This window comes from Callithrix jacchus, chromosome 7 (genome assembly GCF_049354715.1).
Source record: "Callithrix jacchus isolate 240 chromosome 7, calJac240_pri, whole genome shotgun sequence".
Taxonomy (NCBI): Eukaryota; Metazoa; Chordata; class Mammalia; order Primates; family Cebidae; genus Callithrix; species Callithrix jacchus.
The window spans coordinates 100,520,236-100,542,697 of NC_133508.1; the positions used below are offsets into that span (position 1 = coordinate 100,520,236).

General features: G+C 36.3%; 2 protein-coding genes across 9 annotated transcripts in view; one reads left to right on the plus strand and one right to left on the minus strand.

Annotated features, from left to right (window-relative positions):
- ALG6 (ALG6 alpha-1,3-glucosyltransferase) overlaps nt 1–22,462 on the plus strand; it is a 64,267-nt gene that overhangs the window by 32,763 nt on the left and 9,042 nt on the right. For 7 of the 8 annotated variants that reach the window (XM_078332120.1, XM_017974807.4, XM_054236367.2 and 4 more), the window contains 11 exons: nt 3,592–3,681; nt 6,049–6,137; nt 8,261–8,343; nt 8,999–9,063; nt 9,366–9,551; nt 10,144–10,279; nt 12,273–12,358; nt 14,104–14,188; nt 16,790–16,860; nt 21,922–21,990; nt 22,117–22,315. In XM_078332120.1, the coding sequence (XP_078188246.1) occupies nt 3,592–3,681; nt 6,049–6,137; nt 8,261–8,343; nt 8,999–9,063; nt 9,366–9,551; nt 10,144–10,279; nt 12,273–12,358; nt 14,104–14,188; nt 16,790–16,860; nt 21,922–21,990; nt 22,117–22,315 (1,159 nt within the window). The remainder of the gene's footprint in view (nt 1–3,591; nt 3,682–6,048; nt 6,138–8,260; nt 8,344–8,998; nt 9,064–9,365; nt 9,552–10,143; nt 10,280–12,272; nt 12,359–14,103; nt 14,189–16,789; nt 16,861–21,921; nt 21,991–22,116; nt 22,316–22,462) is intronic. The other variant, XM_054236369.2, reaches the window with a different exon arrangement.
- The window catches only part of ITGB3BP (integrin subunit beta 3 binding protein), a 108,375-nt gene continuing 101,522 nt past the window's right edge, over nt 15,610–22,462 (minus strand). Inside the window, exon 9 of the mRNA XM_054236370.2 lies at nt 15,610–15,725. The gene's annotated coding sequence lies outside the window, so the exon portion shown is untranslated. The remainder of the gene's footprint in view (nt 15,726–22,462) is intronic.

Sequence of the window (22,462 nt, forward strand, 5' to 3'; positions counted from 1 at the left end):
TAGCTGGGACTACAGGCATGTGCCACCATGCCCAGCTAATTTTTATATTTTTAGTAGAGATGGTGTTTCACCATGTTGGCCAGGATAGTCCTGGTCTCTTGACCTCATGATCCATCCACCTTGGCCTACCAAAGTGCTGGGATTACAGGTGTGAACCACTGAACCCAGCTATAAAGTCTATTTCTTATGTGCACATTTTTTTCTAGATAGATGCCTAGAAGTGGAAACTCTAAAGTAACACCAGAATATCTCTTTCTACATACCCTGACAAACATTTAATAACATCAGACTTTTTAAACTGGCATTCCCAGGAGCAGTTGTGACCTGAGCATCTTTTATTGTATTTGTTGATAATTACATTTGTTTTCGAAATTACTTGTTTATTTCTTTCCCCCATGTTTGTAATAGATGATCATTTTTGTAATGATTTATATGATTTTTAAATAGTTGGGCCGGGCGTGGTGGCTCACGCCTGTAATCCCTGCAGTTTGGGAGGTCGAGGCAGGTGGATCACAAAGTCAAGAGATCGAGATTGTCCTGGTCAACATGATGAAACCCCGTCTCTACTAAAAATACAAAAAATTAGCTGGGCATGGTGGCGCGTGCCTGTAATCCCAGCTACTCAGGAGGCTGAGGCAGCAGAATTGCCTGAACCCAGGAGGCGGAGGTTGCGGTGAGCCGAGATCGTGCCATTGCACTCCAGCCTGGGTAACAGTGAAACTCCGTCTCAAAAAAAAAAAAAAAAGAAAGTTATGCTAATTTTGTATACTGTGTAACAAAGGACCCCAAATGCTAATTGCTTAAACAGACATTTATTATCACAGTTTCAGGAGTTTGGGCACAGCTTAGATAAATATTCTGCTCAGAGTCTCTCTCAGAGGCTGTAATCCAGGTGTCAGCTGGGATACAGACTTATCAGAGGCTCAACTGGAGAAGGATCCATTTCCAAGTTTCCTCAGGCTATTGGCAGAATTAATTTCCTTGCATCTGCAAGAGTGAGGGCTTCAGTTTCTTGTTGAGAACCACTCTTGGCTCCTAGAACTCACATGCCATTTGTTGCTATGTGGCTTCTTCAACATGGCCATGTACTAAAATATGCCAACTTGCTTCTTTAAAGTCAGTGAGAGGCAGTCTATCTATCTTACATTTATATGAAACAGAAGCACAAGAGTGACATCCTATCACATTTACCATATTGTATTGGTTAGATGTAAGTCATGGGTCTTGCCCACACTCAAGGGGAGGAGATTGTACACATGCAAGGGTCTGAATACCGGGCGATGGTATTCTTGGTGGTGACCTTAAAGTCTGTCTACTACAACAGTATTGTACACTTTAATCATTTTCCTTACGTGTGTATAGGTGTATAAAATAAACGTCTTCTTTCTGTTTTTCTTGTCTGAATTTTTTAATGATGTCTGTTGTCTTATAAAACTTTCTACATTTTGATCTAAGTTCTTTGAACTATTCTTGCAACTTTTTTGTAACGTTGAAACTGTTTCAACCTAAAAATTTTTTTCTTTAAACAAAAATATCAATGATGACCCTGGGTTGTCAGAGAAAACTACATCTTAAAGTTAATGGTAATACTCTTGAATGTAATTTTATAATTTGTGTGGCAGTGAGTTTTTTTTTTTTTTTTACTAACTAAGCATCTACTGAGATTACGTCGGAATTCAGTGAGAAAATATATTTCAACATATAAATAGTGTTTAGATAACTTTTCAGGTATTAATATATCTAAAGTATAGCATGTAAACCAGGAGTATCAACTAATTGCTTCCTTTCTACTGATAAATTTTGAAGCTTTACTTGAAACACTTTTTTCTTTTTCTTTTTTTTTTTTTGAGATGGAGTCGCACTCTATCACCCAGGCTGGAGTACAGTGGCACAATCTCAGCTCACTGCAACCTCTGCCGCCCAGGTTCGAGCAATTCTCCTGCCTCACGCTCCTGAGTAGCTGAGATTATAGGTGCCGGCCACCATGCCCAGATAATTTTCGTGTTTTTAGTAGGGATGGGGTTTCACCATCTTGGACAGGCTGGTTTTGAACTTCTGACCTCATGAGCCACCGAGCCTGGCTGAAGCACTTTTAAGCTATCTTCTTTTATGCCTCTTTCTTCTACTTTATGAATTTCCATAAGAAAGGGGAACACTCTTATAAACCCTATACATTTTTTTCCTTCTAACCCAACCATTGACTTTATTTTTAGTATATATTGTCGCATGCTTATCAGCTTACTGTCAATGCCTCTTTTACTCATCTCCAGTGGATCTCAAGGTTAAACTAAATGAAAAATAGGTTTTGTCTATTTTCAGAAGCTGAAAACCAAATCAAATTGTGTTGGAACAATGTGATTCTTGAATTACTTGATGGTTTTCCATTGCTGTGTCCATCTTAGTTGTTTTGTGGCTAGTGGCCAATGGGAACTACTTTTGAGCACTTTGTGTTAGGCACTGACCTCACAACTTTACTTGTTTGCTTAACGCTTCAACAGCTCTGAGGCTGATACAATAAAACTTTATGCTAATGTCCTTTATAGTAACATGAATTTGGAAATGACACAATTGGTACCTGTCTTCAGGTATCTCTGTCTAGGCAAGTGGGTCCTTTGGTCTCCATTATTTGCCTGGCCCAGTTTCCCAGATTTCAGCTGCTAAAAAGGGGTCCGACTAACCCAGAGATTCTTGGACTTGCTGCTTCTTGGCTTCAAGCCCCAGCTAGACACGGAACCCAAGATTGCTCACATGGATGTTTCTGGAGGGACAGTGGCCACCAGCTGGTACCATACTGTAGTACTCTATGCCCAGATGTCTTGACTGCATAGCATGCCTTGATAATTTTAATCCCCATCTCTTCCATACAAAACTGTGTTTTATGTAACTGACACTAAGAAGAGTAGACCTTCCGAAGATGATTAATAGGTTATTTGATGGGATCATGTTGAATGCTGATTTAAAGAAATGCTTTTAATCCAAAAAGTAAGAGATTGTGATATTGAGGGATTGTGACCCATTTGAAATAAGCTTATGAACAATGGTAATTTATGGGTTATATAGTTTGGTTTGTACTGTTGTAAAGTGTTCTTGTGAAATAAATTGAGTAGAAGAAGCTGCCTAGTTATAAAGGACATGATTAAGAAATTATGTCAACTTAATTTTTATTTCTTGAGTCATGGTAGTTGTATATAGTTCCTTCACATCTGGCCAACCAGAGGAGCCTATCAATTTGTGGACATTAGACCTAGTTTTCTTTCTAAAATTCGGAGAACCTTGCATGTAAGGAGGCTCTTGTTACATGTTGGTTGAATTGGTTGTAAACAGTGTTCTTCTTTTTGTTGTTGCATGTTTTTTGTTGTATGAGTGTTAGTCACTGACAAAGCCTATTCATAATAGGATGACACCGAATCCCAGTTTGCCTAGGAGAGTCCTGGTTTGTGTCTGTTGTCATGGCTTAATTATTAATAGCTTAATAATTAGTAAATTACATTATTAAGCTTAATTCTAATAAATGAGGTGTGATATTAAATTATAAGTCTACTTCTTGAATATTGATTAATGAAATGGTACTTTCATCTTTCTTTTTTTCAGGTATTTTAACAGCAGTGATAACAATTTACAGTATTGGGGATTGGATTACCCACCTCTTACAGCTTATCATAGTCTCCTATGTGCATATATGTAAGTTTTTCTTTCTTTTTTTTTTCTTTTGAGACGGAATTTTGCTCTTGTTACCTAGTCTAGAGTGCAATGGCATGATCTCGGCTCATCGCAACCTCTGCCTCCTGGGTTCAGGCAATTCTCCTGCCTCATCCTCCTGAGTAGCTGGGATTACAGGCACGCGCCACCATGCCCAGCTAATTTTTTTGTATTTTTAGTAGAGACGGGGTTTCACCATGTTGACCAGGATGGTCTCAATCTCTTGACCTCGGGATCCACCCGCCTCGGGCTTCCAAAGTGCTGGGATTACAGGTGTGAGCCACCGTGCCCGGCCTCTGTAACTCTAAAGTTTTATGCCCTTGGCAGATTTAGTAAGAAACAGTGTGATTGGGCTTTCTTGACTAGAGGAGAGATTGCTTGTAGCTGCTATTATATTTAAAAAATTTTTTTTGAGACCGAGTCTTGCTCTGTCACTCAGGCTGGAGTGCAGTAGCATGATCTTGGCTCACTGCAACCTCAACCTCCCAGGCTCAAGCGATTCTCCTGCTTCAGCCTCCTGAGTAGCTGGGACTACAGGCATCCACCATCACATCCAACTCATTTTGTATTTTTAGCAGAGACAGGGTTTTACCGTGTTGGGCTGGCTGGTCTCAAACTCCTGACCTTAAGTGATCTGCCTGCCTTGGCCTCCCAAAGTGCTGGGATTATAGGGGTGAGCCAACTATGCCTAGCCACTGCTATTGTATTATGTATTACAAATGGGTTTTAAGAAATAACTATCAGCTGGTCACGATGGCTCATGCCTACAATCCCAGCACTTGGGATGCTGAGGCAGGTGGGTCACAAGGTCAGGAGTTGGAGACCAGCCTGACCAATATGGTGAAACCCTGTCTGTACTAAAATTACAACAATTAGCTGGGCGTGTTGGTATGTTCCTGTAATCCCAGCTACTCAGGAGGCTGAGGCAGGAGAATCACTTGAACCCAGGAGGTGGAGGTTGCAGTGAGCCGAGATCACACCACTGACTCCGGGCTGGGTGACAGCGAGACTCCATCTGAAAAAAAAAAAAAATTATGAAAGTTTGAACATTTCTATACTTTTTTTGGAAGACATTTAGCAAGAAATGCAAAAAACCTAGTTTTGTTTTGAAGTAGAGATGTTATCTGTATGTGTGGACTATTGAGAAATATATCTAGTATGTGTTAGTGTGTATAAAAAAGCTTTTTTTCTGGAACAGCTCAAAGTAAATGAAAAATATAGATCAAAATGGTTACTGACTAATCTGTCAAGTTAGAAACTAGAATAATTGTAGTGTTTCATCTGTGATTTAAGATCAAAATTAGAATTCCTACTCCTTTTAAAGAAACTGAATAGTTACAGAGATAACTTCTATTTTGGTAGAGACCCATTTCTACTCTGTAGTGGTATTCCATCTTAGATTTGAAGTGTGTCAGCAAAAATTTGAGGAACTTCTTCACAATACCTCATGAATTCATCTTTCTTGTTTAATTTCAACTTTACTGCCATGTGTCACTTCACGATGGGAATACATTCTGGGAAATGTATGGTAGGTGATTTCATCCTTGTGCAAACATCATAGAAGGTTCTTTAGTGGGCAAAACTATTTACCTAGGCTATATGGGATAGCCTTTTGTTCCTAGGCTACAAACCTGTACAGCATGTCACTGTACTGACTACTATAGGCAATTATAACACAATGGTATTTGTATATTTAAACATAGAAAAACAGAGTAAAAATATGGTAGTGTAATTTTATGGGATCATTGTCCTACATGTGGTCCATTGTTGACTGAAATGTTGTTATGCAGTGTCGTTTTGAGTGTATTTCATATTTTGCAAAAATAAGCTTCCTGGATTGAAAGTAAACCCCCAAACATCATCATTATAGTATTTAGGGTTATTCTAATATGATTAAAAATTTCATTTATCTTTAACAATTGTGTTTAGTTTTATGCAATGATTTATGATTATTAACATCTATTTATTATAGCCAATTGTTATGCTAGCTAATTATAAATTGTAAACATGATCCTATTGGATCAACACCAGCATATTGCTTTTTACAAAGTATGTGTTTAGTAACTGAAATGTGACATGACAGATTGGTTTTACACTGGAAGAATTGTGAAGGTAGGGCTTGTAGTTAGACATAGTTTTCTTGGAAGATAAGCAATGCAGATGCTGTTTTATAGCTTAAGTCCGTTTCATGTGATTAAATAAAAAGAGTAAAGCTTAAGCATTGACTCTGTTGCTTTATAAGAGAAATGGCCAGTTTTCAAAATATTAATTAATTCATACATCCTCAACTATCCTTATTGCTAAAAATGATGAGAAATAAAATACCTGTATATATGCTTTTATTTGCAGGGCAAAGTTTATAAATCCAGACTGGATTGCTCTCCATACATCACGTGGATATGAAAGTCAGGCACATAAGCTCTTCATGCGTTCAACAGGTAAAAGAGCAATAGGTATTGCATGTAAAATTTGATTTTAAAAAAAATTTGGATAAACTGGTAAAGGTACTATTATTGGGCCGGGCGCAGTGGCTCACACCTGTAATCCCAGCACTTTGGTAGGCCAAGGAGGGTGGATCACGAGGTCAAGAGATCAAGACCATCCTGGTCAGCATGGTGAAACCCCATCTCTACTAAAAATACAAAAAATTAGCTGGGCGCGGTGGTGTGTGCCTGTAATCGCAGCTACTCAGGAGGCTGAGGTAGGAGAATTGCCTGAACCCAGGAGGCGGAGGTTGCGGTGAGCCGAGATCGCACCATTGCACTCCAGCCTGGGTAACGAGCGAAACTCCGTCTCAAAAAAAAGGTACTATTATTGTTCTTACTGACTTTAAAATTGTGTAATTATACCTACACACACACACACACACACACACACACCCACACACACACACATATATATGTATATACATATGATCCAACACCAAATATATCTAAGCTAAAACATGAAAGAAAGAGTAGAAAGGAATAATTCTGGGTACTTTACATTTTTTTATCTGACTTAATTCCTTGAACACCCAAATGAGCTAAATACTATTATTCATATTTTAAGCTGAGGAAAATGAGGCACAGTTAAATGAAGCAAATAGCTTTACTTGAGGTCAGATAGCTATAAGTCGAAGCTTTAATTTTTTAGGCTGCTGCTTTAATATCCTAATTCTAAATCTATTTATTTTTTTCTTGATGCAAACCTTGCAGTTGTTATCTTATATGCTATACTATTGTGCAGTTTCTAAATTAAATAATCCACTCAACAAATATTTATTGAACGTCTGTGTGTGCTGTCGTAGGAGCTTGAAAATAATAAGCTTAGATTTCTTTAAAAGCTTTACATGACTTATGCTTTAATGCTAGCCCAGTCCTTTTCCTTAATTAATCTAAATGTAGTTTTGTTCTCATTACAGTTCATCCAGTCATGGAATCTTAGACCCAAGAGATAACCTGTTTTGCCTCCTTTCCCTCTGCCACACCACTCCACTTCTCCTTCCAATGCTGTCATCCTTTCTGAACCATGTAGTCACCATGTGATTATTCAGCTTCTGAACCAATACCTATACTTGCAGGGAACTCACAACCTTTAGAGATAGCCTGTTCTATTTTCAGAGAGCTCTGATCATTAAAAATTACCTTCCTAAATTGAACTTCCACCAGTCATTACAGATTCTGGTTTTTTTAGGTTACAGAGAACAAGTCTGATCCCTTACATTCCTAACATCCTACAGAAATTTGAAGTCACCTCTTCTCTAACTTAAAGATTCCTATATGCTTTAGCTATTCCTTAGATGACCAGTTTCTTGAATGTGATTATGGTTTTGAGGCCACTGTCTGACCACTCCTTTGCCTCACTCTGGGTATGTTCCAGTTTGTCAGTTTCATCTTTAATGTGGCATCTGGAGGTGAACATATTGACAGGTTGCATGCATCTAACTCTGACAGTTTGCTGTCACTTACATTTTTCTTAACACTGTACTTAGTGAGGTATAAGAAAAAAATAAGCTCTTTAGACAGTTATGTTATATATTTGAAGAACTTATATATTTATTTTTCTTTGTTCTAAAGGATTGCATGTTCAAAATTATGAATTGCTTTTCTTTTTAAAATTTTTTTTTTCAGTTTTCTCCTCATCTGTTTCTCAAGCAGAAGTTTATACTTTTCAATAAAGACTAATATTTTAAAAAGCTTTTCTTACACATCACTGCATTTCAGTTATTCTTTATACTAGGAAATTTAGAGTATATAGATTGAGAAAAAATATTTCCATGCTTTGAGTATTTTTAATTTTTAAGTCCAAGTTAGAGCAAAGAGAGAATGTTGGAAACATGTAATTGATTAAATGTGTGAATTTGTTAGAGAAAATTAAGAGACACCTTTGCAATATAGCAATTGAAATTAGGCATAGGTGAAGGGATTGAAAAGGGCTGAATGTGGAAAGGACCTGTCCATAGTGGGACAAGAATCTTGTTTAATGAATTCTCAATCAATGTTGGAGGAAGGGAGGCAGTTAATGGGTAGTTGTAAATCCTGATGGACTCATGTTTAAAGTCATTTACTTGTGTTTTCAGTTTTAATCGCTGATCTGCTGATTTACATACCTGCAGTGGTTTTGTACTGCTGCTGTTTAAAAGAAATCTCAACTAAGAAAAAGGTAGGTTATAAAGCAGCCTGCCAGTTCATCTCTGAAATGTATTCTTTATTAGTCTAACTATTAAGTATAGACCTTAGGGAAGCCATCCTTTTGGAAATAGAGTAATTAGGAATATTATATTTTCTATCAATTAATTTTCACTTCAAAAACATCAACTTATCTTACAGTAATTATTTTAATATACTACTAAGATACGCTGAATTTTGAAAGTTATGTACTGTTGAACTGCATGCCCTGCTGAATTTGTTACTAAACTGGTAAAGGTGAATTTTGAGCTGGCTTGTGAGATTGACCAAACTGAAAGACATTTTGAAAAGTTGTTATCTTCTCAATTCAGTTATCAAACATTATTTTTGGTGATTTTAGATAGGTTAACATTAGATTGACTTCTCTAATTGTATCTATGAAAGTACTTTCTCTGACAAAACCTTTTAGTGATTTTTTTTTCCTTTTTATGGAAGTGTCCCATGTCATCTCCATGAAAACTTTATTGTCTAAAGAGTTGTTTTATAAAAATTGAATATTTTATAAAAAGAAAGTATAATACCTCTGAAAAAGGGGAACATTTGCTCTTATGTTCGATGAAAACCACACTTTTACCCTGATTGATTTGTGTAACAGATTACTTTCTTATTTCACAATTTTTTCTTTACAGATTGCTAATGCATTGTGCATCTTGCTGTATCCAGGCCTTATTCTTATAGACTATGGACATTTTCAGTATCCTTTACTAATGTAGAAATGAAGTCAGTTGCATATTATGAAATCTAGGCTCAACGTATACAATTACTAGAGCTTGCTTAAACCAAAACAAGTCAGTTGCCGTTTAGCAGTAGACTTAATGTATTTGAGGCTATTACACATGATTTCATGTTTGTTTATCACTTCTGTACTTTGAATTTCTATTTGGAAATAGCTTTCATTGTATTTGTTATTTTAAAATCACATAAGAGGTACGTTCTATTAAATGCAAGCTTTGTCTTTTTAAATTTATTGAGATAATTTCCTTGACACAGGAACATATATAATTCTGTGAGTCTTGGCTTTGCTTTGTGGGGTATTCTTGGAGTATCTTGTGACTGGGACCTGCTAGGGTCACTGGCATTTTGTTTAGCTGTAAATTATAAACAGATGGAACTTTACCACTCCTTGCCATTTTTTTGCTTTTTACTTGGCAAGTGTTTTAAAAAAGGCCTCAAAGGAAAGGGGTGAGTGACTTTTAAACAACAGATTCCAAAAATGTACTTGAGATAACTTGGCATATGTACTTGGAGGAAGGTGATCTTTCACTTTGCCTATTGGTGATTTCTTATAAATATTTTGGCTATAGGGCATGTGGGAAGAGAGAGATTAAGTCATGTTCTATATTTTATTTTAAATTTTCCTAACTAAAGAAATATTTTAATTCATGTACATTTACTGGTAATGTGGATTGGCTAGTTAGAGCTTTGCTGTAGGATTTTATCACTTTAGAGCTTACTACATTATATACTTATTAGATATACATCCCCATTTGATATTTTTCTTCATGAATGCATTTCCTTATTTCTATAGGAATGGCATCTAACATAAATGTTAATTAGGATGGTGATAGCAGTCTTTTTGTTGAAGTGCACATATTAGCTATTGTGAATTTTTTTTACCTCTGATTTGAGCAGACTCCCATCTTAAACCTATATTGGTAACATAGATTTAGCATTACTATATGTTTGTATGTATTATGTTTAGTGAGACTCAGATTGATTTTGCAGAATTATTAACCTTTCCTTATCTTACTGACTACCTTTGTTTTCGTTCTAGGTTTGTGTTGCTAGTTAAGCTAGCTTGTACTGTTGTGGCTTCCTTCATTCTCTGCTGGCTGCCATTCTTTACAGAAAGGGAACAAACCCTGCAGGTTCTAAGAAGACTCTTCCCAGTTGATCGTGGATTATTTGAGGCATGTTTAAAAACTGTCCTTTTCTTTCTGTTACTTTACCTCCCCTGTGACCTTTAGGGGTTTCATGTAGAAGACACAAAGTAAAGGAACTTCAGCTACTTTCCTCCTGTAATCATTTCTTGCCAGTTATTGCTTGATTGATTAATTGACTGATGAGACAGGATCTTGCTATGCTGCCCAGGTTGGAGCACAGTGGCTATTTGCAGGTGTAATCATGGTGCATTACAGTCTTGAACTCCTGGGCTCAAGTGATTCTCCTGCCTCTTCCTCCCAAGTAGCTAGGACAACAGGGTGTGTGCACCTTGCCAGTTATTTAATCCATTATATAACTCCTAGCTGAGCTGGCATTTTTTAGTACATTACATCAATAGGTAATAATTATGCCATCATCAGATCCATAATTCAGTTACATGTTTTTGTAATGAAATAGGGTCCAAAATGAAAGACAGCATGAGAAGTTTCAGTTGCCATTTTAACAGCTGTGTAATTTTTTGGTTTATATTCTGTTTTTAGTCTTAGGAAATTATTTGTAAAACTAATAATCATGTTTGCTTCAGAAAGATGTCATAATTCCTTATGAGATATATAACCTTCATCTGTAGTAATTTTTAATGAGAATCTTTCATTTCATTTAATGCTAGGTTAATCACTCTTGTTAAACTTTTATTACTTGAATAATTTGGTCATTTAGATTTGGTAATTAAATTAAACAAACCATTTTTCTGAAACAAAAAGGCCTTTTAATAAAGTTAGACAGAAACAACATATTTATAGATAATTTGCTTTTGGATAACATTTCTTTTAAAAAGAATTTTAAAAGCATTATATCTTCCTAAGTTTTGAATATATAAATTTCTATAGAATATCTTTCAATTGACTTACAGGAAGATGGAACCAGCATTTTGAAAGAGACTAAGATAGGAGTTTGGTATTGTGAAGGAACAGACATGTATGACTGTATGTCAACAGGATGATGGTAGTGATTATGGTTATAACCACCACTTACTAGGTGCCAGACACTTCCATGTAATTTTATTTGATCCTTACAGTAGCTTTGTGGTAGCTATTATCCCCACTTCGCAGATTAAAAAACTGAGGTCAAAGATTCCTATAACTAGTATGTAGCAGAGCTGATTTGAATTTTGAAAATTGTTTTCCTAACCTCTTCTTTGTATAACCTCTAATACTCATATAAAGAAAAGTTTAACTCTCTCTGTAAGCTGCCTATTTGCCTTACCTTCCATTTCAGAAATGGCATTTATCATGATAATTATAAAAATGAGTATCAGATATGTTTGATGGTGTTGCCAGTCTCTTTCATTTACTGTTGCTTTCAAAATCTGAAGAGCATTTTCTTTGATCCAGCAGAGGAAAGTGGGATGGTATAGTTGTCAGTGATAGTTACTTTTTTGATGTTAAGTCTGCACAGCTGTATGTCAAGCAGCTGTGTAGAGAATGAGTTTCACCAGCATGAGAGCTGTAATTGCAAACTTAATTTTGAAAGTGATCCATCCTAGCACAACTGCTAATGTCTTTAGACTTTTTGATTATTAGCAATTAGCTCTTGTCATTGCTAGTAGCTAGCAGGTTAGTCTGTTATTCTAAGTAACTTCAGGTGTGTGATAAAAATGGGTCAAATGTAGTATGCATTCTATAAATGATGAAAAAAACATTTCTTAGAAAAATTTCCAAAGATGAATAACTTTAGTATTCAGGGATAGTACACTGCTCTTTGAAAACTATCAAGTATTTGGGACTGTCTGGATTATAGTGGGTCAAAACTTTTGATCAACTTTCTTGCACAAAAATGAAAAATGCTTGAGACAATGTGTGCACATTTGTTTATTCCTGGAGGATTTAATCTATTTAGTTATAATTGTGAGTAAAAGTTTCACATCTCAAAAAATTTATTAGTGATAATGGGCTGTACTTCATGGGTTTTAATATTTCTTTCAATTATATCAGAGTGTAAAGCTAACAAATCTCTTTTAAGGATAAAGTAGCCAATATTTGGTGCAGCTTCAATGTCCTTCTGAAGATTAAGGATATTTTGCCTCGTCACATCCAATTAATAATGAGGTAAGAGAATCAAAGTTTGTATGTAGTATTTTATAAGTTACTCTCTAAAAGCGTTATGGTATTATTTCATTTATTTGGCATCATTAGGTTTTTCTTTTTTTTGAAATGGGGTCTGGCTCTGTCACCCAGGCTGGAGTGTAGTGGAGCAATCTTGGCTCATTGCAACCTCTGCCTCCTGGGTTCAAGTGATTCTCCTACCTCAGCCTCCTGAGTAGCTGGGATTACCTGCCACCATGCCCAGCTAATTTTTGCATTTTGGTAGAGACGAAATGCAATTTCGCAATTTAGTTTCACTATGTTGGTCAGGCTGGTCTTGAACTCCTGACCTCAGGTGATCTGCCCACCTCAGCCTCCCAGAGTACTGGGATTATAGGCATGAGCCACTGCACCCAGCCAAGGTGTTTTTCTTTAGAGGATTTTCCACATAACTTAGACCTATTGCTCTTTATAATAGAACTCTTCTATTTGAATTATTTTATGTGAAAGTTTTTCTGAATTGTTACCTTGTTCTCTCCTTGAACATAGAGTACATTAAATATGATTGATATTATGTTGAAGAGTCATATTCAGTGTGTGTCAGTCAGGATCAATCAAAGAAGTAGGAGTAAGAGATCACTGTAGTGTGTGTGTGTGTGAATTTATGACAAGGAATTGGCTTATACAGTTGTAGGGGCTAGCTAAGCAAAACAAAGTCACAAGGCAGGCAGTCAGGAAGGAGTATCTAGGGGGAAGGAAGAGCAATTCAGACCCAGATTTTGTTAGGGAAGGCCTCAGCGGTCTTTTAGGGCTTTGAACTGATTAAGTTAGGCGCCTCAGGACAAGCTCCCTTTTGATTAATTTAAAATCAACTCAGTAGGGGTTTTACATGTGCAAAATTCTTTCACAGTAGATTAGTGTTCAAATAACTGGGAGATGAGATGGGTGTGGCCTCTCTCTGTCCTCCAGATCTTATGAGAATTTCCCTTGTAGCCCACCTTAGCAAAAGCATACAAGAAGGAAATTCTAGGGACATTTGTTCAGCCTAGCCAAGTTGACAAGTCAAAAGCTGTAAGTGGGAAAATCAATTATTGTATTAGGTTATATACTTGTTTTCAGGCCTTTCAAGGTTTATGTCCCATAGTACTAAATGGTTCCAGGCCACTTGTTGAGTCTGTCTGCTTTTTCTAGCTCTTTTTCCTCCCCACCCATTAGCCATCATTAGGTAGGAGAAGCTCTAGTAGCTTCCTGCTCCCTTTCCGAAATCTTGTTCTTTATGATTTACCATGGGCTTGAAAATCAGATAATCAACTTTTGTGAAATGAGAGCCAGAGAGACTTTTGTGAGTATAGTTTATGAATGTTTGTGTTGCAGATATAGCATTCTCTTATAACTCATTATGTTTTCTTATTTTGAATGTTCAACAATTCACCTTCAACTATGTATCTTTGTATATTTTCTATGCATTTTATTAAATATGAAAATAAAAGAAGCAATATTTAGTATTATGAAGTTTGGTCTTTAAAATATTTAGTGTCATGTATAAAAGTATGTATCTCTCTCAATGTGTAGATTTTTTTTTCAATGTGTAGATTTTATTTAAATGTTATTTGGTCTTTAAATTTAATAAATAAAAATAAACTATAATTTGAAGTCAACTTAAGTTGATGAATAATATGATCTTTATATTTAAGAAATATTTTCTTATTTAAGCTAGATTTATACCTCTACAAAGAAAACAAATATTTGATTTTTATTATTTTTTTAAGCTTCTGTTTTACATTTTTGAGCCTGCTTCCTGCATGCATAAAATTAACACTTCAGCCCTCTTCCAAAGGATTCAAATTTACACTGGTAAGTTTTTCATTATTGTAGACACTTAATTCTTGCCACAACTGAACTTTTAAAAATTATTTTCTTGCTCGGAACAGGATTTACTGGGTTGGGAAATAAGACATTCATTTATTTGGCAGACATTTATTGAATGTTCCCCATACTTAGATTCTGTGTTAGACACTAAGCTAAGCAATCAGAATAATCTTTCAGTTAATTCAACTATTTAATTTTTTTTCTATTAGTTAATGAGGGAATGCAAAGCAGAAAACAGTGGCAAAGAACATAAGTAGCTTAAATAGTTATGTGATAAAACAGATGGTATTAAGTTCTATCAGGTACAAATGAAGTCCTATGATGGTGTGGGAAAGGGAGATATTATCTCAGGGGGAGATTTTAGAATGCTGTTTAGGGCAAGTGGGATTTGAGCCCAAATTTGAAAATCGGGTAAGATTAGAACAGTAGGTTATATAGCAGAAGAGAAGTTCAAAAGAGAAGGAAGAAGTTGAAGGTCCAGAAGTGGGAAAGGACACAGGATATTCTATTAAACAATATAATTTGGGTGACCTTTGTGTGTGTGTGTTGAGAGTAGGAGAGGATATGGTGAGAGATAAGGGTAAAAAATGGACCAAATTACTGAAGACCTTGAATGTCCTGGTTGAAAAGATTTGGAGTTTGATTTATGTACAAGAGAAACTAAAATGTATTTTTGAGAAGGGGAGGGGACAGATAGTTTAGGGTTTTTTCTAAGTAGGTTTACAAAGTCTTCTTGGTTGTATTTCTGTGGCATTTAAAATTTTGTTCCTGTTTGCCATGGTCTATAAAATGACATTTAAAAAATACATTTAAACTATCAAGAACATTTAGTACATGAAAACAGTAAGTCCTAGTGGACTTATGTGAGGCAACATTTAGAAATTAGGATTCCAAGTCTGGGACTGTCAGTTAAGTACATTGCATAAAAACAAGCCAGAAAAGTACATAACAATGAAATACTTCAAAAGTGCATCTCATACCATATGCAAAAAAGAGTTTCATGTTCCTTTTTACTTTTTCATGATCTTTTTATTGATGATTTCTGTTGTTTGATTCTGCGAATGAACTCTGAGCATACCAAGTCATCTGTTGTTAATATTCTATCAGATAGTTAGAACAGGATGGATATGGTGTAATGCTCTGATGTCTTCAGTAGGCTCAACCTGAAATATATTTAAAGCTTATGATAGATTGCTGTTTTTCTAAGAAATAGAATGCTAAATAAATGCATATTTCAAAGATAATGGGCTGGGCATGGTTACTCATACCTGTAATACCAGCGCTTTGGGAGGCCAAGGCGGGTGAATCATGAGGTTAGGAGATTGAGACCATTCTGGCCAACATGGGGAAACCCAGTCTCTACTAAAAATACAAAAATTAGCTAGGTGTGGTGGCACATACCTATAGTCCCAGCTACTCGGGAGGTTGAGGCAGAAGAATCACTTGAACCCAGGAGATGGAGGTTGCAGTGAGCTGAGATTATGCTACTGCACTCCAGCCTGGTGACAGAGCAAGACTCCATCTGAAGAAAAAAAAAGGAATAGAATTTCAGAGTTTGAGTAACTTTAGCAATGTTACAGATGATAACGTGCATTAAAGGCAGAAAAAAAATTTCTTTTTATTTTCTAATTTTTGTCTGTTTGGTATGTTTTAAAAGAAGCCATTGTGTTAAAACTTTTTAAATGTAAGATTTTTGTTATTTTGTTTTTGTTGATCATGCTTTGAATTCTTATTGTATATTTCTGAGAGTTTTAAGAACATTTCCCATTATAATTATTTTAAAAGTATTTTTCTTTCAATCAAGTTTGCCTGAATTATATCTCAATGCGTTTCTATAATTGAGGTAATTGATAGCATGAATACTGATGTATACATATATAGCAGGAGTATTACCAGTTAGGAGATTATTGTACTACTATAAAGATGGATAGTGGCTTAGACCACTCCTCTGCCACCCTTAGCAGAGGGGACTGGAGAGAAGTGGATGGATATTGTAGTTAGGAGGTGCTAATAGCTATTATTTCCTGATGGTTTAGATATATAGCATGGATAAGATTCGAAGTTTCTGCTTGAGCAACTGGATAGTTATCCATATCTAATTTGCAGAATGTAAACTTCTGAAAATAATTTTTTACTTAAAACTCCAAATAGCGTGTGATGAATTTATAAAACATTTTATTGAAGTGCATGTTTTAAAACACTGAAATAGATTTGTTTTGCCACTTTTAGATTCTGACCTTCTTGTCTTTCATGCTTTTAAATTTAAACTGTCAGAGATTCCATGGGAGGATGAATGTATGATTGTTGTGTCTGAGGTATTTAGTAGTTTTATTTATTAATAACTGAATATAATGAACTTATATTGGATGGTTAAAGCTTTACATTCATTGATTTTTGAAAAAATATTTCGATTTTTAAATTTGATTAACATATGCATATCAGTGTTGTGATGGTATTTTACTTCTAAATAGAAGCTTTAATAAACTTTCAGTTTTCAATTGAAATGATTTTTATTTAGATTCATAATTAACTTGATATGCTATTTTGCAAGTTGTTATATCTCATTTTTCCCCTTTTTTCTTAAAGGTTAGCTGTGCACTATCATTCTTTTTATTTTCTTTCCAAGTACATGAAAAATCCATTCTCTTGGTATCATTGTAAGTAGAAACGTTTGAAGTATGTGTTTATAATATAACTTTATAATATACATACAAATATTTTAATGCAAAACAAAACTACACAAATGTTACCTCTTTGCATAAAATTATTTCAGTCATGTTTTTTTCCAGAAGTTCTGATTTTATTTCTTTATAAAATGTATTTTAAACTGAAAAAATTTGATAGAATATTATTGACATAGTTTTAATTTCTTCCTGTTTTTTCATTTATATTTTCTACATGCTACAGTTTGCATTAACAGTTCCTTTTAACCTGGTCCCAGCTAATCATATCATTAAACAAATATTTCATTCAATAAATATTTATTGAGTGCCTACTATTTGTCAGGCACTGTTCTGTGCACTTGGGATATATTCCAGACAAAAATCCCTGCCTTCTTAGCTATCATTCTTAAGGATAGATGCTAATAAAAAAATAAAAACAAAAATTAGTGTGTTGGAAGGACATATAAAAAATACATCCTTCAAAGAGGTTTTCATCTGATTGGAGCCTGTTTGTCACTTTGCTTTTTTCATTTCATTCATTTCCACATCTATTCAGTAGCCTTCTTCTTTCCATTTACTTCCATAGGGTCTTTTGTATGTTGCCTCCCTTCTCTTTTTTGCTGCAAGCTTAGTTTAGACCCTATCGGCAATCTGTAACCAGACTACTTTGTTTTAGAAGCATTAAATTTTTTTTCTGGTTTTCATAGAAAGCAGTGGGTGACAGCTGGGAGTATCATATCCTAATGTTAAAATATTACTTGCATAGAACCCTTTGGAATACTGAAATCCTCTTCTAGGTTAATCCCAACCCACTACTGTTCTACCCCTCACCTTGCGTTCACTAGGTTCCTGTGAAAGATACATGTACAGAATGACCAGTGACAAATGGCAGGCAGTATTGCTTTTATTAGTGGAACTTTGGACTAAAACCTTAGTGCAGAGCTGGGCTGACCAGTGTGGAAGGCTTCTTGGCTCTAAGTAAAATAGTCTTGTGTCATTGTAGACTGGGAAGACTGCTTAATGCCATCATCCCCTGAGTCCCAAACCTGAGTTAGAGCTTACCACTATTATACGAGGCTAGGCTGACCCTACACAAATCACTGGCACCAGGGGATGAAAATGTGGAAAGACATTACTTTCAAACATGTGTTAATAGATTTCCCCAGAATTTCTACTCATAGAAAGGCAGCTCGCTCAGGACCTGTTGTTCTCAGACCAGATTAGTTCTCAGACACTGAACTTCTCGGGTTCATTTTTTACAAATGCACCTAGATTATTTGTAACAGTGCATGGCTTTAATCTATTTTTGCTAAATGATATTAAATTTGCATTAAAATTTCCTTTTGACCTGGTCCCAGCTAATCCTATCATTAAACAAATTCATTCAGTAAATATTTATTGAGTGCCTACTATTTATCCAGCACTGTTCTGTGCACTTGGGATATATTCCAGACAAAAATCTCTGCCTTCTTAGCTATCATTCTTAAGGATAGACACTAATAAAAAAATAAAAACAAGAAATTAGTGTGTTGGAAGGTAATAAATATCATGATGGAGAAATAAAACAGAGCAAGAGTAATTGGGAGTACTGGAGGATGGGATGCAGGTAGGGGTTGCAATTTTAAACACAGATGTCAAGGTAGGCCTCATTGTAGAGAGGAGGAGGGCAGGAATTTAGCTGTGTGGATATCTGGGAGAATAACATTCAGGCAGGGGGACAGCCAGTGCCAAGGCCCTAAGATGGTACACCCAGTATGTGTAGAAAACAACAAACTGGCCAATGTCGTCAGAGTGGAGTGATCAAAGCAGGGAGTAACACGAGGTGAAGTCAAAGAAGTAATGGGTCCAAAGCATGTAGGACCTTGTAGGCCATCTTAAGAACTTTGATTTTTATTCTGAAGGGAATAGAGAGCTATGAGAGGGTTTTGAGTAAGTAAGAAATGTAATATGACTTGATGTTTTAAATGGATCATTCTTGCTGTGGGTCAAGTATAGAGTGTATGGAGCCAGGGTAGAAAACATGGAGAATGTTCTCTTTTGACTGCTTCAAGTTTTTTTTTTTTTTTTGAGATGGAGTTTCGCTCTTGTTACCCAGGCTGGAGTGCAATGGCGCGATCTCGGCTCACCGCAACCTCCGCCTCCTGGGTTCAGGCAATTCTCCTGCCTCAGCCTCCTGAGTAGCTGGGACTACAGGCACACGCCACCGTGCCCAGCTAATTTTTTGTATTTTTAGTAGAGATGGGGTTTCACCATGTTGACCAGGATGGTCTCGATCTCTTGACCTCGTGATCCACCCGCCTCGGCCTCCCGAGACTGCTCCAAGTTTTTTATTGAAGTGAGAGGGAAAGTCATTAGCCAAGAGTGGGTTGAAGCTGTTGGAAGTAGGAGGGAGAAGTGTGAAACATTTTTTTAAGGAGAGACAGAGTATAAATGGGCCAGGGAAATATATAGTAATTGCAGGACAATTGAATATCATGATCATGTATTTAAAGTGAAACCAGTTAGTATGGGTAGATGTTTTTCTCTAAAGCAGTTGTTCAGTATGGTTGGAGTAAGTGCTGGTGGAGAGTTGTGTATTTCCAGGTTTATGGTTTTGTCTAGTGAGGATAACTCCCTTGCTTGAGGGCATAAGAGTGAATGCATGAGAGTGATTATAATGATTGACCTTAGAATTTAAGGTAGGTAAAAAGGGAAAAGGCCATCAAAGGGATAAGGGAAAGTGAAAAGTAACAATCAAAAGATCGTTGGAGTTGGACTAAAAGGCCGCAGAGTGGAGAGAGTACAGTTCATGAACTGATCATGGAGGAGTTGCAGTCTAAAGTATGACCCTAAGGTACAGGATTAAAGATGAGATCACTACAAGAGAGGTGTTCCAGCAAATGAGAGGCGTTGGGAAGATCTATGTGTATGTTAAAATTGCCAAGAATTTAGTCGGTTTGTAGAGAGTGATAGTGAGAAAGGAGCTGGAATCTTTGGGTCATGAGGGAAGCAACCCTCTGGTTGGTCAGTAATTACAAGATGAGGAATAATAGGGGATAAAGTGTGATAACAAAAGAGATTCAAAGCTGGAGATTATTAGGGTGGAGAGAGGGAGAACCGGTATGAAAGTAGTGTGGAAGATCAAGGAGGCTACCTCCCACCTCTGGGCCAAATCACTTGAAGACTGTGGAAACAACAAAAATAGGCACAGTCAAGAGGGCAGAAGGCAGTATTGTCTTCAGAGGAGAGAGCCAGGCATTGTTTCAAACAAGGTGGTAAAGGGAGGGGTTCAGAGAAAAGGTGGACGATGTAAGGGATTTTGCTGTTTGGTGATGAATTTTAAGTACTTTGAAGTTAGGAGCTAAGTTATAATCATCTCTGTATTCCTTTCAGATCAGTGCTTATATGTAATAAGTTTTTTTAAAAGACAAGGTCTTCCTCAGTTACTCAGGCACAGTGGCACAGTCATAGCTCACTGCAGCCTCCAACTCCTGGGCTCAAGTGAGCCTTGCACTTCAACATCCCAAGTAACTAGTACCCCAGGCATCCATCACCATGCCAGGCTAATTTTTAAATTTTTTTGTAGAGATGGTATCTTGTTAAGTTCTCTAGGCTGATCTTGAACTCCTGGGCTCAAGTGATCTTCTTGCACTTGGGTCAGAAGTTCAAGGTCAGTCTGACCAACATGCTGAAACCCCATCTTTACTAAAAATACAAAATTAGCCAAGCATGGTGGCACATTCCTGCAATCCCAACTACTCAGGAGGCTGAGGCAGGAGAATTGCTTGAAACTGGAAGGCGGAGGTTGCAGTGAGCTGAGATCGCACCATTGCACTCCAGCCTAGGCAACAAGAGCAAAACTCTATCTCAAAAACAAACAAAACAAAACAACAACAACAACAAAAAAACCAAAAGAAAACACAAGGCATCATTATTATTTCCATTTCCACTTAAGAAAATAGATTATTCATTTGCTCAAGGTCACACGTAAATAATGGAAAACATGGGGACCAAGACTGCTTCAGATTGGCAGTTATGGCAAAGCTCAAAGGAGCTTTGCCATAATTGAATCCCAAAGGTACTGGAGCAGGAGTTGTGGTAAGGAGGTCCCAGGGCTTAGAGCTATGACCATAAACAGCTTTTTTTGTTTGTTTTTTGGAGATGGTGTCCCACTCTGTCATCTTTGTTGCCCAGGCTGAAGTGCACACAATCTCAGCTTACTGCAACCTCCTCCTCCTGGGTTCAAGCAATTCTCTTACCTCGGCCTCCTGAGTAGCTGGGATTACAGGCATGCACCACCAAGCCCAGCTAATTTTTTTGTTTTTAGTAGAGATGGGGTTTCACCATGGTGGCCAGGCTGGTCTTGAACTCCTGACTCCAAGTGATCTATCTGCCTTAGCCTACCACGCTGCTGGGATTACAGGCATGAGCCACTGTGCCTGGCCCCTAAACAACTCTTTGATAAAGACTGTGGTTCCAGTTATTGGTATTGTGCTTCCTGTTCCTATACTATTGCCCTTTTCATGTAGCTCTTCCTACTAATTTCTTCCTCCTTTTAATTTTACTATGATCAATTTGTTTTCCTTTATCCTCTTGTCTCTCTTGTCCTCTCCAGCGGCATGACAATCTTGTCTGCCATAACTCTAGTTTTAACTGAGTGGAGTAATATGTAACATGAAAGAACATAAAAGAGGTGTTTGAAAACAACAATACTGGGAATTCATGTTTACCAAGTAGTATGAAATATATGACGAAGCCTTCTCAGATTTGTTCATCTGATCCTTTTTTTAAGCTACTTGTCTGTATGATAGAGAAAAAAAGTTCCATTAATGGCATACTGGAAACAGCAGTTTTCCAGTTATTATGAGGAGTTGATACCTGTGTGCCTGCGTCTAGGCTAATTTAGTCTGGACTGTTTAAAATAATGAATCAGTAGTGCATGTGAAGGAAGACCTTCCTGGCTTTTTGTAAGCTACCCCTGAAAATCAGAAAGATAAAATGTGTTTATATTTTTTACAATTAGGAGTTGAAATTATATGCTATAATATTAAAAATTTTTTTTCTTTACCATTTTAGACCAGTCTGCTTAATTTTAAGTGACATTCCTTTTATGTCTACTTGGTTTTTACTTGTGTCAACATTTAGGTAAGTCATACCAATTTCCATATATTTTCAGTATGATTCTTGTAAACTAATTTAAAACTTTTTTACCAAGTGGTTATGGTTTGAATTGATGATTCTCTTTTGATTTTTAAAAATTTTCCTTTATAGTATGCTACCTCTTCTATTGAAGGATGAACTCCTAATGCCCTCTGTTGTGACAACGATGGCATTTTTTATAGCTTGTGTAACTTCCTTTACAATATTTGAAAAGACTTCTGAAGAAGAACTGCAATTGAAATCCTTTTCCATTTCTGTGAGGAAATATCTTCCATGTTTTACATTTCTTTCCAGAATTATACAATATTTGGTAAGTTCAATTTTTAAGAAATGGCACATATGCCACTGTTTTAAAAAATTATTGAAATATCTATTTTATAGCTTTTGAGACATAGTTCACATAAATTTACCCATTTATAAAACTTAGCGGTTTTAAGAATATACACAGATTTGTACA